At 40.9% G+C, this 17,728-nt stretch overlaps 1 protein-coding gene across 12 annotated transcripts in view; it reads left to right on the top strand.

Moving 5' to 3' along the window:
* Positions 1 to 16,726, top strand: part of NCOA2 (nuclear receptor coactivator 2) — a 290,769-nt gene extending 274,043 nt beyond the window's left edge. For 11 of the 12 annotated variants that reach the window (XM_053896139.1, XM_019453244.2, XM_019453245.2 and 8 more), the window contains 5 exons: positions 1,132 to 1,366; positions 2,938 to 3,115; positions 3,828 to 4,026; positions 6,975 to 7,064; positions 12,843 to 16,726. In XM_053896139.1, coding sequence (XP_053752114.1) covers positions 1,132 to 1,366; positions 2,938 to 3,115; positions 3,828 to 4,026; positions 6,975 to 7,064; positions 12,843 to 12,854 — 714 coding nt within the window. In that variant the 3' untranslated portion in view covers positions 12,855 to 16,726. The remainder of the gene's footprint in view (positions 1 to 1,131; positions 1,367 to 2,937; positions 3,116 to 3,827; positions 4,027 to 6,974; positions 7,065 to 12,842) is intronic. The other variant, XM_019453243.2, reaches the window with a different exon arrangement.
* Positions 16,727 to 17,728: the final 1,002 nt, after the last annotated feature.

The raw sequence follows: 17,728 nt of genomic DNA, 5'->3' as shown, positions 1-17,728 counted from the left end.
AACACTAGACAGCTCTTTAGCACTACTCTTAGGAACCACCGTCAAGAGCAAAATCACCTGGGAAAAGCACACCAGAGTGAAAAACGTGGAACTAAATAGTCCACAAAAAGGACGCTTACAGTATGAGAGCTGAAACAAGAAGGCAGATTGTCACCTTGTTTCAGCTTAGGTGGGAATAATGTGCACCTTGGGCATCTCAAGTTCTTTTGCACATGTCCATAGATGTTGACAGTGCTGTGAATATAGAGTTGGGGGTTACAAATAAATTTTAGCAAGTAGGTAAGTTCACAAATACGGAATCCAGGAGTAATGAGGATTGACTCTGTACTGCTAGGACCCCATAAACAGCCTTTTACCTCTTCTGGGTGGCAGGCACTGACATCCTTCCCTGCATCCATCTGTCTTTTCCTCTTCAGTCTGCCCTGGCCTCCTTGCATGTTCCTATCACCCTCGCTCTCCCTACACTCCCTCCCCTCTCCCTGCCTCTGTTCAGCCTTTTCTGAAGCACTTCAAACCACATTTCAGCACAAATGATCTGGTTTCCCTTTAGATTTGAATGCCATCTTCAAGGTTTCTGTGACATTCATCTTACAGCTAGGACTGGTATTATTATGAGGTCCTTTAGTTAACTGTGTTCTCTCACAGTGAGTTCCAAGTTAATCCATAGTAACATTGAAGTTACCCATGTCAGTCATTGCAAGGTTTCAGAAAAATCATCATCTCTGTAGAACTGAGAAGCCCACATTCTCACCCACCTACTGTTCGACTCTAAAATGTTCTCTCCACATGGCGTCTGGGTGGCTCGTTCGGTTGAGCGTCCAACTCTTGATTTTGACTCAGGTCATGATCTCAGGGTTCGTGAGATCGAGCCCCATCTTGGGCTCTGCGCTGCACTTGGAACCTGCTCAGGATTCTCTCTCCCCCCTTCTCCCCAACTTGCACTCCTTCTCTCTCTCTGTCTCTCTCTAAAATAAAAAATAAAATGTTCTTTCCGTGTAATTTTATTTCCCAAATGATTTTGCATGCGACAGTACCATTTGTTGTCTTATTTCTAATATACAGTTTGTTTCTCAATCTGTGTCTTCCCCCAATGTTCCCCTCCGTGCATTCCCCACTTCACCCCCATTTTAGGCACCTATTAATGCACAGATGCTGGCCCAAAGACAAAGGGAAATCCTGAACCAGCATCTTCGACAGAGACAAATGCATCAGCAACAGCAAGTTCAGCAGCGAACACTGATGATGAGAGGACAAGGGCTGAACATGACATCGAGCATGGTGGCTCCTGGTGGTTTACCAGCAACTCTGAGCAACCCCCGGATCCCCCAGGCAAATGCACAGCAGTTTCCATTTCCTCCAAACTACGGTACTGGACTTACATCCCCACCACCTTTCACCAGCCCTTTCTCCCCAGTGTCCCCTGCTCTTGGGTCTCAGCTCCTCTCTCACAGCTCTTTGCATGGCTCCCAGATGAGTCTGGCTACCCAGGGAGTGATAGGCAACCTGGGAGGACAGCTGGGGCCTGTCAGGAGTCCCCAGGTCCAGCACAGTGCCTTCCAGTCTCCCCGCTCAGGTACCACCTTTTCTCTGAGTGCAGGTCTTACTTTAAGAGTGACCGAAGTAAGTGTGTGTGAGTGTGCGTGGATGTGTGTGTTTCTGTCAGTGTCTGTAAACACGGGTGCATATGTATATATTTATTTTTTAAGACCTCTGAGTCTGACTCAAACAAATCAATAAATACATACAAAATGTTGAAAGACCTACAAAAATTCAAGCATTACACATTCTCCAATTTTTGAAAAAAAAGATGATACCAAATCTTCAATGAATAGATAATTCCTGAGAAGTGTTATATAGAAGCCCCAGTGGAAGGCCCTTTGTTTTCTTCATATTGATTTGTTGTTCAGCGTCAGTCTTAAGAGACAGATGTGTAATGTCATAAATATTCATATTTGTGTGCATGTCATGTTCAATTAATAGTTGAATTATTGATAAAAGTTAAGTGCTTACATTAACATTAATATTCCAAATGATTTTCCCTGTCTTTTGCCAGAGTTATCTACAAATAACTATCAAGCCTCTGTAGTGCTTAAATTCATGTCTCCTGTTTCTTTAAAGAACCAAATAATGTGCGGGTTTTTCTGTGTGATCATAAACTTTTCTTTCTCAGCTAACCTAAGCATTAATTAACTATGTACATTACACACATCTAGGCAAAAAACGCATTTTCCTTTACGTCCTCCTTGAAAGTTTCTAAGTTGCCGCCTTTGTTTCTAAGCTCCTTTCCTGTTTCCTTTTTGATGACTTCAGAAAGTGTTCTAAAAGTTCCTTCTCTCCTTTTAGTGTAAATGCCATTTGCTTCTAAACTGAACAAGAAGCTTACATTGAATTTTTCTATGTATTCTTGCTCATCTTAGATAGCACTGAAATACCGCAGAGCCCTTTACAGACAGAATCCTTTGTGATGCAGTTACTTATTTTTAAAAATGCATGGATCTCCTTGTAGAATGACTTGATTCAATAAAAAAAGTATTCAAATGTGTTAACTTTTCCTATATAGCTGAACTTCAATCTGATTTAAAGTTTAAACAGTCCAATTGTAGTGATACATAAAAATTTGAAGACTGTTTCAGGTAAAAGAGAAATACACATGTTTGACCAATTCTTGATTTAGAGAGGGAATAAGGGGAAGGAACAGTATTTTCTCTATCTCTAGACAAGGTAACTACCTTAGAGAATCAACATTTGGAAATTTTTTTCTTCACGCTTTTTATCCCAGTTTGGAACCTTTTTTAAATGTATGTGGTTAACCAGCACATGATCAGGTATTTGAAAGTAATTTTCTATGTGTATGTAATTTGAATGTTCTCTTTTCTTCCCCCCAATCTCTACGATAAAACTAACAGTCTCCTTTGGATTTCTGTTTTGTTTTTTAAGGAATAAGTCAGCAACCTGATCCAGGCTTTACTGGGGCCACAACACCCCAGAGCCCTCTGATGTCACCCAGAATGGCACATACCCAGAGCCCCATGATGCAGCAGTCTCAGGCTAATCCAGCCTACCAGGCCTCCTCTGACATGAATGGGTGGGCACAAGGGAATATGGGTGGAAATAGGTATGCCATGTTTCTGTGTCTTTTTAAATAAGTGATCACCAGGGAATTTTTCTGTAGACCGCCTGTCTCTTTTCTGTATTTTTTTCTCTTTTTTTTTTTTTTTTTAATTGAGTAAGCTCTATGTTCAACAATGGGACTTGAACTCATGACCCTGAGATCAAGAGTCACATGTTCTACTGACTGAGCCTGCCAGGTGCCCCATCTTTTCTGTATATTTCTTAATTTTTTTTCTCAAGCAAGCAATATCAAGTAAACTACGAAGTAGGAAAGTTACTAAGTAGGCAGAAGTTACCAGAATACAAAAATTTAGCATATCTCTTCCTTGGGAGTAAAAGGAACTCCCCTGAGAAGGTACCACCCCACCAGTTTAAGACCGAAACTGCTATGGAAGGCAGTGCTCTAGAAGGCATCCTTTATCAGTACATGTAGTAAAAGCAAACAAATAAAAAGCTTGTTCGGTGCAGATAGGAAAGAGAAAGATACACCTCTAGACCTTCACAGTGATGTTAGGAGAGGAGTGTGGTTGCCCCTGCAGCCTCATTGAGCACTTCCTCCACCATCTCTGACCTCACCCCTGCTGGCTGTCCCACCCTGGGGTCTTTCAGCCTATACTTACTCATCCTCAAGTAAATACGTGAGAAACAAGTGCTCAAAACTCCCCACCTTTTTGCCCTACAACTCTTGACATTTTAATCTTTTCCTTATGTTCTAGCATGTTTTCACAACAGTCCCCACCACACTTTGGGCAACAAGCAAACACCAGCATGTACAATAACAATATGAACATCAATGTATCCATGGCGACCAACACAGGCGGGATGAGCAACATGAACCAGATGACAGGACAGATCAGCATGACCTCAGTGACCTCCGTGCCTACGTCGGGGCTGTCCTCCATGGGTCCCGAGCAGGTGAGCATCCTGAGGAGCAGCCCATTGTCTTCTGATAACTTTTTGTCTCTTTCCGCATTCAGCGTGTCTTTCCATGTACTTAACATCTGCCATCAACTCCCACGTGTATTTTGATCAGTGTTTTCTCCCCTTACTTTCACCTGTGTTAGTGCCACTAACAGAAATACTTGTTAATGACAAACTAAACATGAAAGGATTCCTGACTGCTCAAGGATCTTTTAAAATATTTCTTAACTGTCTTGTCATTTAAGTATTTTCTTATTTGAGGAACTTAGCAATATCTAAAATGAATCTCTAAAAATGGAATGGTAAATGTACTTCTTAAATAGCTTTATTTTGGATTTATAGTTTAAGAACTGATTTTCTTCTGAATGAAAAACCAGACGAATCGCAAAGGCCAAACTAACTGCTTGCCATCCAATTAGCTGTATTTCCACCACCACCTCCCATCCCACACCCTCCCGCCGCCCCCGGCCAGTTAGCTTTAAAGGATACTTCACTCGTGCAGGAAGAATGACACTGATCATCCAAAAACTATTCTTTATCATCTCTGGGGTGTGAGTGCCATGTTTTTCGGGTCAATTTTTTTTTTTAATTTTTTTTTTTTTTAATGTTTATTTTTGAGAGGGAGAGACTGAGCACGAGTGGGGGGAAGGGGCAGAGAGAGAGGGAGACAGAATCTGAAGCAGGATCCAGGCTCTGAGCTGTCAGCACAGAGTCTACCCGGGGCCTGAACTCACAAACCCTGAGATCATGACCCAAGCCGATGTCGGAGCCACCCAGGCGCCCCCCTGGTCAGTATTTTTTAAACAATTCTGCTTAAGGCTGTATTTCTGAATAAGACTAGTGATTCTGCTATCCCTGAGTGTACACCAGCTTCACTTGGTGGCAGAGAGACTCAAAGCATTGATATCTCGGGTGGCCAGCCTAGGATTCAGAATCTTGGATTCAGAAATTCAGCATTTATCCACAGATAAAGGTGTCAGTTAAAAATTTTTAAATTGTGTTTACAGAAGAACTTAGTTTAAAGGCCACAAAATGCTTGGCATTCCACTGCCTCAGTAGTTCACGCAAAGTATCAATGTGGCAAAGACCCTGAGTCTTATTTCATCTGTGGAGAAATCGAGGCATGGGCAGGTTAAATGACTTAGTAAGTCACTGACAGGGCTGTGCGTTCAGTCAGATCATAATTGTGAGAGTGGTGAAAGACCGAAGGTTGGATTAGTCTGTTTCATCTGATGTTGGTGCACCACAATTTGTGAGGAAATTTTAGTAAATTTATTTACAGCACCTCTGCTTTATTCTATGAGAAGATGTTAATAAAAATGCAGAGTAGTGCATAAGGAAATTTAAAGCCCTTTGCAATTTAAGAAAGCTCTGTGTGGGTAATAATAATTCGCCTTTCTGTAGTTGAATTGATGGTGACTAAACCATCAATGGTGGCTTACTTGGGTAAATTAGACATAACTAAAGATAGATTCTTGGGGCACTCGGGTGGCTCAGTCGGTTAAGCATCTGACCCTGGTTTTCAGCTCAGATCATCATCATGATCTCACAGTTTGTGAGTTCATGCCTGCCCCTGCTTGGGATTCTCTCTCTCTCTCCATCTGTCTTTCAAAAAAAAAAAAGAGTTTTATCTTTTCTTTTTTTTTTTTTTTTTAATTTTTTTTTAACCTTTATTTATTTTTGAGACCGAGAGAGACAGAGCATGAATGGGGGAGGGTCAGAGAGAGGGAGATACAGAATCCAAAACAGGCTCCAGGCTCCGAGCTGTCAGCACAGAGCCCGACGCGGGGCTCGAACTCACGGACCGCGAGATCGTGACCTGAGCCAAAGTCGGACGCTTAACTGACTGAGCCACCCAGGCGCCCCGAGTTTTACCTTTTCGATGGAAGAAACGTGGTGTTGATTTTGAATTTTCTACAGAAAGGGCCACTAGTGGCTCCTGATTTGCTTTCTAGGGAGACTGTACAAAGCAAGGGCCACCCAGATGGTCTACTCTACCATGGGTCATCGTCAACCTACCTGGAAGTCATGCCGTTTTATTTTTGAGGGAGGGAGAGAGAGAGCGTGCGTGCGCGCATGTAAATGAGGGAAGGGCAGAGAGAGAGAAAGAGAGAGAGAGAGACAGAGAGACACACAGAATCCGAAGGAGGCTCCAGGCTCAAAGCTATCAGCACAGAGCCTGATGCGGGGCTTGAATTCACGAACCATGAGATCATGACCTGAGCTGAAGTCAGATGCTTAACTGACTGAGCCACCCAGGTGCCCCAAATTGGTACATTTTTAGTAATCCAGATTGCTTTGGCAAAGAAACTTTTACATAGATTTAAACCTTTTGAATATTAGGATTAATTTGGAAACCTAAAAAACACAACTGCAGCGTGTTTCTTCTGATAAAACCAGTCCTGTACAGTATTTGCATTTGTATCTTTACTTTGTAATTTGTGAAAGAATTGTATGAATGCTGATGAGTAATTCACTTAAGAGGCACAAAGTTCAGCACTGTTGGGTACTCAGACTTGCTCTTGCTAATCAATAACTTGCCTAAGTAACAGAGGTATTAGGAGCTTCTCAGATGGCTCCGAAGTCCCAAATATGAGTCACTGGTCTAATTTGAATCATCCGAAAAGGTGAACATGTTAAGGCATGAAAATGTTTCAAGTATGATCGAGACTGTCAAACTTCTATACAAAATGCCAATAAAATTTAATTTTGAAGGCAGTTAGTGTAAGTATTTATTTCCCTGTTCCTCCTAACTCCCCCACCTCCCACCAGATCTATACATGGGAGAGTAGGTCTAGGGACGGGACCGCTTTTACAAAGCCACCTTTCCCCGTAATTCTACTCCTAAGAACAAAGACGAGGAGGAAGGTCGGTTGGTTGTTCCCTACAACACTTTTGGACATCCCACTGAGTGTAGCCACTGTCCTGTCTTGTGCCCTCAGGTTAATGACCCTGCTCTGAGGGGAGGCAACCTTTTCCCAAACCAGCTGCCTGGAATGGATATGATTAAGCAGGAGGGAGACGCATCACGGGTAAGAAACGGCAAAGAAATATGTGAACAGGGTAGTAAGGTGAACATGGATATTTTATAGAGCAAAACTGGCAGACTCACTGTCAGCCAATAGATTGAAGACAGTTGTAACGCTTGTGATTTTTAAAAATATCTTCTAATTTCATCTGACATTCAATAATTTTTCTGTGAATAATTATTTCTTTAAGCTCATTTTAACTGAGCTGATGGTGGCGTATGAATTAAGAACACTAATTTTGTCCTGGAATGATATTATTATACCAAAGCCAAAAAAGTAGCAATGTATTAGTCATGTTAAGGCAAACTTTGATTTATTTTTACTTTTTCTGAATCATAATGTTAGATTTTCAGGAGGATAAAGAAGAGCTAACTTACAGTTATTCCCTATCCCTTAATTAAGTCTGTGTTTATTCCTGTTAAGAGTTTGTCTATATTTCACTTTGTTTAAGCAACAGTCTTATATATTATTTGCATATTACCTCCAACCCTTGTTCTAAGAAGAGTGATAGTACCATGTTCAATCAAATCTTGAAAAAGAATAATCCATTCTTGGAACTCAACTGAATTGTGTGTCTAGCAGCTGATATGTTAACAGGAAGGCTCTGTGAGCAGCTTAGCACATAGTAAATGGGCCTGCGGGGCCCTCTCAAGGTAAGGGATACAAGCCTTAGCAATAGATGAGTTTCCTTTTTTTTTTTTTAGTGTTTATTTTTGAGAGAGTGTAAGCGGGGGAGGGGCAGAGAGAAAAAGACACAGAATTTGAAGAGGCTCCAGGCTCTGAGCCGTCAGCACAAAGCCCGACGTGGGGCTCGAACTCACAAGCCGTAAGATCATGACCTGAGCTGAAGTCGGACGCTCAACTGACTGAGCCACCCAGGTGCCCCAGGTTGAGTTTATTTTTAAGTTAAAAATTCTCTCTCAATGGAGAAAATAGAGGATCGGTGTTCAGTTTCCTACAGAAAAGTGGATCTTGATTGGTTTTGTTAATACGTAAGTTTAAAAAGGAATAGATGCAGCAGTGCCTGGCTGGGCTCAGTTGGTAGAACATCTAACTCGATTTCTGAGTCATGAATCTGAGCCCCACATTGGGTATAGAGATTACTTTTAAAAAAAATTAAAATGGGGGGTGTGCCTGGGTGGCTCAGTCGGTTGGGCATCCAGCTTCAGCTCAGGTCATGATCTCACAGCCTGTGAGTTCAAGCCCCATGTGGGGCTCTGTGCTGACAGCTCGGAGCCAGGAGCCCGCTTCAGATTCTGTCTCCGTCTCTCTGCCCCTCCGCTGCTCTCTCTCTCTCTCTCTCTCTCTCTCTCTCTCTCTCTCTCTCTCTCAAAAATAAAAACATTAAAAAAATTTATTTTAATAAAAAAATAAAAATGGGGCTCCTAGGTGGCTCAGTCGGTTAAGCATCTGACTCTTGGTTGTGGCTTAGGTCATTGATCTCACAATTCGTAGGTTTAAGCCCTGCTTGGGATCTCTCTCTCCCACTCTCTCTGTTTGTCTCAAAATAAATAAACTTTTAAAAAACTTTTAAATTAAGGGGAAAAAAAGGTATAGATCCAGACTTTAAATACACGGTGTGTGAATTTTCTCTTTGTGGTTTTTCTTGTTTAAAGAACCACAGCCACACGTGGTAGAGACGCCCATGGGTAGGAATCCTATAGATGATATATTTACCCAGATGCAGAGCTCATCTAAATAGTTAACGTCGCTATGGTAAGCCAAACGAAAAATAGAATATATTCCATATTGACTGTGTGTGCAGACTCTAAATGTGCCGTTGATTGAAGTTTGAAGCCCCTTAGGGGGGTGGCACCTTTCTCCTGCCAGCCCAGCCTCCCCTACCGCACTGCACCTCTACAGAGTGACCACAATAAATCAGTGATGGCTTATGTGCAAAAAGTAGAAGCTTAAAACCTGGGATGCACTTCCCAGAGGGATGATGACATTAGTGATAATTAGGCTTCTGCTAAAGGACAGCCCACGTTAACCCAAAAATGCCAGGGAGCTTAACCTTTCAGCACATCATAGCTCTGTGGGAGGAAAAATGCATTTGGGGGTCAGGACTGCATTTCCCTCCCTGAACCCACCATGACAGGATCTGACCTCCCTTCCTCCACCTTCAGTGTGACTGTGTGCCAGCCTAGGACAGGGACACAAAGCAAGCACCTGGGAGAGCCAGTTTATAGGGCAAGGTGCTCAGACGCCCTGCCTGGCCCAGGCCAGCAGCCCCGTCTTCCACTCCTGTCTCCCGAGAGCCCCCCAGATTGACTTGCCTTATATCCTTCTGCTGCCCTATTACAGAAGACAGACTTGTCTACTATACAGCAGAACACTTGGATGGCCCCTAATCTTTTTGCTAATTCCAGAAAAAACCAACAGGTATGGAGCATTCACTGCAAGCCTGATTATCTGCTGAGAGCTTTATTTAGATTAGTTCATTTAAACCAATCATAACTGTATGGTAGAACTACTGTTTTGAGGGCTTGATGAGTTGCCCAAGATCCTGCAATACCAGGAAGGAAGCTGAGACAAGGCTCACCCCCCATGCATGCATTACTAGCCCCTGTACTCTGCCGCCCACTTTCCAGGGGACATGGAGCTCCTGGGACGTTTCTCTAAAGGTTTTATGAAAGTAACATTGGAGAAGCCCCAGAAGAAACAAATTTGGCTGCCGTTCCCTTCTGGTTTTTTATAGAGCCTGAAGGGCAAAGAAATACACACACTGTGGGACAGACAGTAAAGATTTGGCTACATATTGAAGAGCGTCCTCGGCTTCAGGCATTAGGATACTAAATCTCAGGAGGGGAGAAACCTCTGAAGTGAGGAAAGGGAATGTACCTTTTGGTCTCTAGTATACAGGAACCATACTGGGCCCATCAGAGATATTTAGGCCTCATCAACACTTACGGATGAGGAGATGGAGTCTCAGAGGATGAGGGAATTTGCCCAAGCTCGCACAGCTAGCGTGTGGGGGCACAGATCACGAAGAGGAAGACCACTGTGAGGAACACCAGAGAGAGGCAGGGGCCTTCAAGCTGGAGGGACTAATCCGCAGAGTGGGGCCTGGGCAAAGTGGAGAGGTAAAGCTGCAGGCAAGGTGGGCCAGTAGAACCACCTTCACGCTCATCTAGGCCCCTGATGGGTGCCGGCTAAACTCAAATGGAAAGATTAGCATCAAGGTCACAAAAGCAACTTTCAGTAAATATAGGATGTTCTCCCTATCAAAAGTACTCTTCAGGATCTCTGGTGAGAACTCTCTCCCTGTAGTCATCTAGCCTGGACCATTTATGCCCCTCCCACTTTCTCTGTTTCTCCCAGACCCCCTCTTGAATCTGGCTTCCCATCTGTACTTTGTTCATGCTGAATATTAAGGCCAGAGGACAGTCTGTCAGACACTCTTGTTTCCTTCAGAAAATAATATGTACAGTATATCCCTTCTGATCCATGAGTACTAACTGGAAATCACTGCACTTGTCACCATTCTACTGATATGTGCAAAGAGAGGGATCCAGTCATCTCTGTCCTCTTGTGTTTCTGTAATGTTCTCTGCTGCTGTTGTGAATCAAGGAACTTTTCAGAATTTATATTGGTAACCTGGTTCTATTTGTTGAGCTAGAAACCAGTGGTTTGGGGCGCCTGGGTGGCTCAATCAGTTGAGTGTCCGACTTCAGCTTAGGTCATGATCTCATGGTTCGTGAGTTCGAGTCCCACGTCAGGCTCTGTGCTGGCAGCTCGGAGCCTGGAGCCCGCTTTGGATTCTGTGTCTCCTCTCTTTCTGTCCGTCTCCTGCTCATGTTTGCTCACTCGGTCTCTCTCTCTCTCAAAAATAAACATTAAAAAAAGAAAAAAAAGCAGGATATGGAAAGAATCTTTAAAAAAAGAAACCAGTGTTTCATTACTAATCGAATTGGTGTTCCACTTATCTTGAAATGGAGATTAAAATTGTACCTTGCTTTAAGCAGAGCTAGTCTATACAACTGTGGATTCACCAAAATGCTATGTAGAGAGGGGCGGTGATTTTACACAACCAAAAGATTCTTCTTTTTACAAGGACTTCTAGCATGCCTCTATGTTTTACATACGTTTAAACATATAAAAATTGAGTTTACTGGTCAGCTGCCTGGCTCTTGTATAAAGTATAGCTATAATTACTTGTATTTACTGGTGTTATGGAAATCGATCACTAACTAGGACCACCTTCGAGGCAGTGATGATAAGGATAGTGGTGATGACATTCACTGAGTGCTTTTTATGTTCCCAGAACTATTTAAATACCTCGTGTACATGATTTTGTTTAGTCCTCACAACAGCCCTAGGAAGTATTAGGGACAGAAAGATTAAGTGACTCTCCACCCCTAAAGTGACACAGCCGGATGCCAAGCCAACCAGTGTTGCTTTAGATATCCATGGCATGCTCAACTTTCTCTTTCAGTACACTGCTCCTGGGTGATAGCTGCTTACTGATAATCCATTCATGTTAAAGAATACTGCCTTCACATTGCTAAGGACATTAATACTTCTCAGTAGAATTTGTTTTTCTAGACTAACTGGAAAATCGAAGGATTTTTTCATACTTTAGAGCTGTGGAGTATTTCCATATGAAATCATGTGACACAAATTGGAAATAAATATATAATTCGGCTTTATATCAAAGAGAAAAGTACATTAACTGTTCTTCTCTAAGAGGAAATACAATCAGGGATTCTCCTAAACTAATGTTTTAAGCTTGGGAGAATTATGCTCCAGACCAGGAATGTAATCCCACCTTTGACCACTAGAATTCATGATCTGACAGCAGTTTCCCCCAGTCGGTCTTTGCAGGGTAGTGTGGTGAAATTGATTATTTTGGGCTTACTCTCTGATCTTACTAGATAATCTTTAATGGCCCTGATGTGCTAGCTATGCCTTCATATCTAAATCCCAGAAACAGTTGTTATGTGTTCTCACAGCACCCAGTATTTCCTCTCACATAATTCGGACCATGTTGTTATTTGTCTCCCTGGCCCGCTTGATGTTTTGATGGCCGTGACCAGAAATACATTGTTTTGGTTATAGCCCCAGCACCTGGCACAGAGTGGATAATTAATATTTGCTACATGGATGAAACCTTTTGGGGGGGGGTGGAACATAGTCAAAAATATAGTCAATAACCAAAGAAAAGCACTGACAGACATGCACCAACCAGTCAGACACCTCACATGATTCTTGCTCACTACAGCCCTCATTCAAACCATCATGGCACAGCAACCAGAAACTGGTGAGAATATCCGTAGATCCAAAACCCTGGTTTATTCAGCTCCCTGAAGCCAGGAAAACACCCCACGGAACCCTGGGAGTATCTCTGTAAGAGAAAGTCAAGAGGGACGTTTTGTTGAAAGTCGGTTTGTACTGGATGATTTTGAGGAAGGATTAAGGAAGCGGTGGCCGCTTCTGAATCAGATATTGTCAGAAAGCCAGGGCAGCTCAGCAATGAGGTATCTCTGTAACGTCGTTTGAGACGGTGGGCGAGGACATTGGTATAGGACGTCATTGGTGAGAGAGCAGCAGTCATCCACTGAAGCCTCTCGTCCTTCAAAGTGGCGCGGAGGATCTGCTGGCCTTAAGGGAGGAGTGTGCTCAGCGAGGAACAGGGCCTCCTGCCTGTCTGCCTCAAAATCAAGTGTAATTCAGCCAGATACTATTTAAAAATGGCCAAGTATATTGATGATTCTGTGATGAGCTTTATGATGGTGTTATAAAAAATTCAGAGGTACTTCACAGTTTTCTGTTTTCCTGCAGAAATACTGCTGACACTGAAGGTAGCTGGTTGCTTCTCTCTTCAGCTGACGGGGCTCACTTGCTCAAAACACTTACCGGCCTGGAGAGCTGTGTCTATCTGTTTTGACCCAATCGACCTGCCAGCCAGTTCTGCCAGAGCCAGGTCAGCAGACGGGCCGGGGCCCTGGCTCCCGGGGTGGAGTCCACCTGGCTGTTGCAGGAGGAGCCGCCTCTTCTCTTGACAGTCTGAAGCTCGCGTCCAGACAGTTGCTCAGTCTGTTCACTGCATTCACCTTAGTGCAACTTAGATCTCTCCTGCAAAGTAAATGTTGACAGGCAAATTTCATACCCATGTCAGATTGAATGTATTTAAATGTATGTATTTAAGGAAAACAACCATGCTCTTGTTCTGTTCCTGTTTGGTTCCAGACACTGGTTTCTTGCTTTGTTTTCCCTGGCTAATCAGTCTAGTGCAAAAGATTAAGATTTCATCTCGGGAAAGAAAAGAGTTAAAAAAAAAAAAAAAAAATACACACACTAAAAGGTGTTTTAACCTAAAGCCTGCATTTGGGATAAAAGCAGAGCAGACACCACGGACAGCGCTGTATGTACAGAGACACCCAAGAAGTGAAGACCAGTAAAGTCATAGTTGTATCTTTGTAGAAGCTCTAGAGACCATGTTGAGAAGAGTGTCCATTACCGAACAGATGAAAAGGAGCCTATGAGAGGGCTGTTGATATCAACAAGTGCTTTTTTCTTTTTTTCTTTGTCAAAATCAAACTATTCCACCTAAATTGTGAATCAAGAAGAAATATCGTTCATTTCCAAACTAAGTTCCCTTTAGATTGATAAGACAGCTTTGATTAGCGTCCTCTCTTCTCCATCCAATCCTGACTCTTCCTTCCCCTGTCAGCCTTCCCTACTTTCGTTTTTTTTCTGTTTGTTTGTTTTGTTTTAAACGCAACAGAAACCAGGTAAGCCCTTTATTTCCTTAAATGTTTTGCCAGCCACTGTCAATTGCTAACTATTAAATTTCAGAAAAAAAGCATTTACTGGCAAGGAGAGGAGCCAAGTTAGGACTTGATACAATCCAACTAAGGATACCTGCTTTGAAAGCATGTTTATTCTGTTCCCCAGCAACACTGGCCTACAAGAACGGGAGAAAGTAACCGTGTGTTTAAAATTGACAGCAGATATCACAACAGATTTAACCTCCGCCATGTGTTTTTTATTTTGTTTTCTAGCAGTGCTGATGAAGCCGAAGTTTTGTAAGGTACATAAAATCCAATTTATATGTAAACAAGCAATAATTTAAGTTGAGAACTTAAGTGTTTTAATTGTATAATTTTTGTGAGGTATACATATTGTGGAATTGACTCAAAAATGAGGTACTTCAGTATTAAATTAGATATCTTCATAGCAATGTCTCCTAAAGGTGTTTTGTAAAGGATATCAATGCCTTGATTAGACCTAATTTGTAGACTTAAGACTTTTTATTTTCTAAACCTTGTGATTCTGCTCATAAATCATTTATCTAATCTATATGATATGCAGCCGCTGTAGGAACCAATTCTTGATTTTTATATGTTTATATTCTTTCTTAATGAACCTTAGAAAGACTACATGTTACTAAGCAGGCCACTTTTATGGTTGTTTTTCTTGCCCACTCTGGTAGGGGAATAATCTTTTAGTAATTGGCATCAGTTTCAGACAACTGCAATACCAAGAAACTGATGACCTTTTTTGAGCTATTTCTCCCCAACCCCTAAAACACATACTTTCTTACCTAAATTTCAGAATGATGTCTTTTTGATGTCTAAAAAGCAAAGCATTTTATATCTCATTAGCCAGGCTTTTTAGGAACAGAGAGGTTTTTCCTTGAAATTTGTTTATTTGTGGCAGGGTGAAAAATGTACAAACTACCCCTATTTATATTTATATCTCTCTCTATATGTGCAAATTATGGAGTGTAGAAAGAGATATAGCCCAAAGATAAGTGGTTAAGTAGACAGTCTGAAAGTGTTGCTCCATACTAAAGAAATTTTTCTGGAAATTTGCATTTCGATACTTTTTTCCCACTTGAGAGGGGTATCGCTCGCTACAGGGAGGTGGCCAGGAACAGCACTTCTCAGCGGCCACCAGTTCACGTGTCCCCCTCGAAATGCTCTACTTTTCTCAACCGAACCACTGGGTTGCCCAGTCGTGATAGAAAAAATGAGCAGATGTTGGCCCGAAACTCCGTGACCTCATCGGTGTGATGAGGCTCACATTACCCAGTTTACTGTGACCGGTTTTAAGTTGATTTTTTAGAAATACGTGAATTGGAATGACTTTATCTTCACACAGCACAGAAGAGAAATGGAGTTTAAACTGGCTTTGTTTCAAGTCCCTTTTCACTAAAACACTGTCCCCAGAATATCAGTGTATCTTTGATTGTTTATCCATCTGCCCACTGTGTCTTAATGTCAATCCCAATTCAGACAAATCTGCAAACCTCTGATACCGATAATTTAGAATAATTCACGATCATTACTGTTTTGAAGGAAGAGAGATTATAAATTCTCTGATGGCTCAGACCAGGTAATGGATTTTGCTTTACATCTAACTGAAAAGAGAAAAGTCAGTGAAGGAATCCTCTGATCATATTGATCACTGTAGAAGCAAAAGCCAAATCAGTCCCCTTCATTATCAGTATTTCTCATGCTGTAAACAATAAATTTGTCAGACTGAGTACTTGGTTTTGTTTTAATAGAACAAATAATCAGTGTTTTACTTATATTACTAAATGTGAAAAACACATAATGTGAAAAGTATACATACATTAACTTGGTTGTAAAACTCATTTAAGTGTTCATGTAATGTGCTAAGTTTAAAAAGTGAAGTGAGCTGTTTTACTACAATGAATTCGTTTGACTCAAAGACTAAAAATGCCCCTCCCACGTGTATCTCTTACGGCCTGTAATAACTGAAAGCAATGTTTTTGCAGTTTATATAATGCAATTTTTAATCTGTGTTTAAAAATGGAGTTCATATGGGCTTAACACATGAAATGGGTGGCACAGATCCACTTGCAGAACCCAAAGATACACAATCAATTTTGAAATGCAACTTAAGCCATTAATTGTTGGTGTGAATTTAAAATTTTCTAGTATTTGTATGGTAGTATGCTGCCTAAGAGCAAAGCATTCTCTGCACAAAAGAAAATTACTGTAGTGGCTTCGATTTTAATTAGAATTTTCTCCCTGGTGTTTCTTTATAGAGGAAAACAAAATCTTTTAAGTTTCTTACTACAGGTAAAAGCTATGTGCAAGAACCTCAAAATGCTAAAATCTAGCATAATGCCTTAGATCTGTTTTTAAGTCTTGTATATTCCTACATAGCTGTCCAATGTATTATATTTGTATAGTGAATTGTGTACAATTTTTGAATAAGTGCATCATCACTTAACCTTTATGTTGTTGAATAGTGATGATGATACATTTCTTCAAACATTTAACTGTCATTTTTGTTCCTTTGTCATTTGTGGGTTTTATTTGTACAGTTCCTCATGAAGTTGCATCTGAGATGTGTGTATATGAAAAGATTATACAAGGGTAAAATTAAGCAATATATTAACTATGGTTCTTCAGGAGAAAGCTTACAGTGTTTCAGGTTGTGATTTATTTTCAAAATGGAGTTGACTCTGAACATCACTTTGTTCACCTGCATTGATGTTTGTATTTCTAGTGTGAGCAGTTTATGCAAAGGTAGATATATTCAGAGAAATTTTAAATACATTTATGCAAGTTAATATTGCTTTGCTGATGCTATTTGCTTATTTGATGTTAAATAATGCTATTGTAAATAAAGAATTCTGTTGTTATTGCATCATTTAATAAATTTTAATGCCTTCGGGTTTTACATGGCTTGGGAGATTTTAATGTGTTTATGTATTCTATCTCCATTCGTAATTGCTCTTAATTTTTGAAATATCTGACTTGGAATTTAATACTTCCTTACATTCATACAATAGTTGACACTATTTCTAGCACTTTAACATTTGGTTCTCCCACTGGCCCGTTTCACAGATTTTCAGTTTGAAGCCAAGGGAGGTTACGTCTTGGTTATCTAACAACTTAATGGCAAATACAGGCTGAACATAGGTCTGCAGAATCCCAAGTGATGTCACTACTCTTCTCACCAGAGTGTTCCACCTCCCTTCCCTCATTTTCCCAAAAAACATGAGAACAATATGGACTTCTGACTGGTTATTCAGATTATACATCACATCAGAATATTCATGATCGTTTTAATCGATTGTTTTGTTAATAGTTGATAAATGATACAAGTATAATTCCTAAAACCCAAGTTATAAACTACATGAAATACTTGTAAATATAATCTGGAATTGTTTTAAAAGATACAAAAACAAGATGAATGAATAGAAAATTCTATCAACGCTGGGGTCCCTGGCTGGCTCAGTCAGTAGAGCATGTGGCTTTTGATGATATTGGGGTTGGGAGTTCAAGTTCCACATTGCGTGTAGAGGTTACTTAAAAAAATAAAATCTTTGAGAGAGAGAGAGAGAGAAGAGAAAAGAAAAAAAAAACTATCAATGCTATTCACTATATTAAAGGAAGGAAAAATCATGATTAACTATAGTAGATGCTATATGATAAATTTACACAGGATAAATTTCAGCCCCCTTTCATGAGAAAACCTCAAGGAAAAATAAAACCTCTAGGAAAAGTAGATGTCCTAAAGTTATTTGAAGGTTATCTGATGCAATCCCACTGACACATCTTACTTACTGATTAAATATTAAAGGTATTAGTTAAAATCGAAACAAAACAAGGAACCCCCATTACCAGTGCTGCCAAGTGAAGTATTACTACTGGAATAGAAAAAATAAGAGATTTTCAGTCAAT

This window comes from Panthera pardus, unplaced genomic scaffold (assembly GCF_024362965.1).
Source record: "Panthera pardus isolate Hobbes unplaced genomic scaffold, ASM2436296v1 HiC_scaffold_7, whole genome shotgun sequence".
In the NCBI taxonomy this organism is placed as follows: Eukaryota; Metazoa; Chordata; class Mammalia; order Carnivora; family Felidae; genus Panthera; species Panthera pardus.
This window is presented reverse-complemented; position numbering and strand designations above follow the sequence as displayed.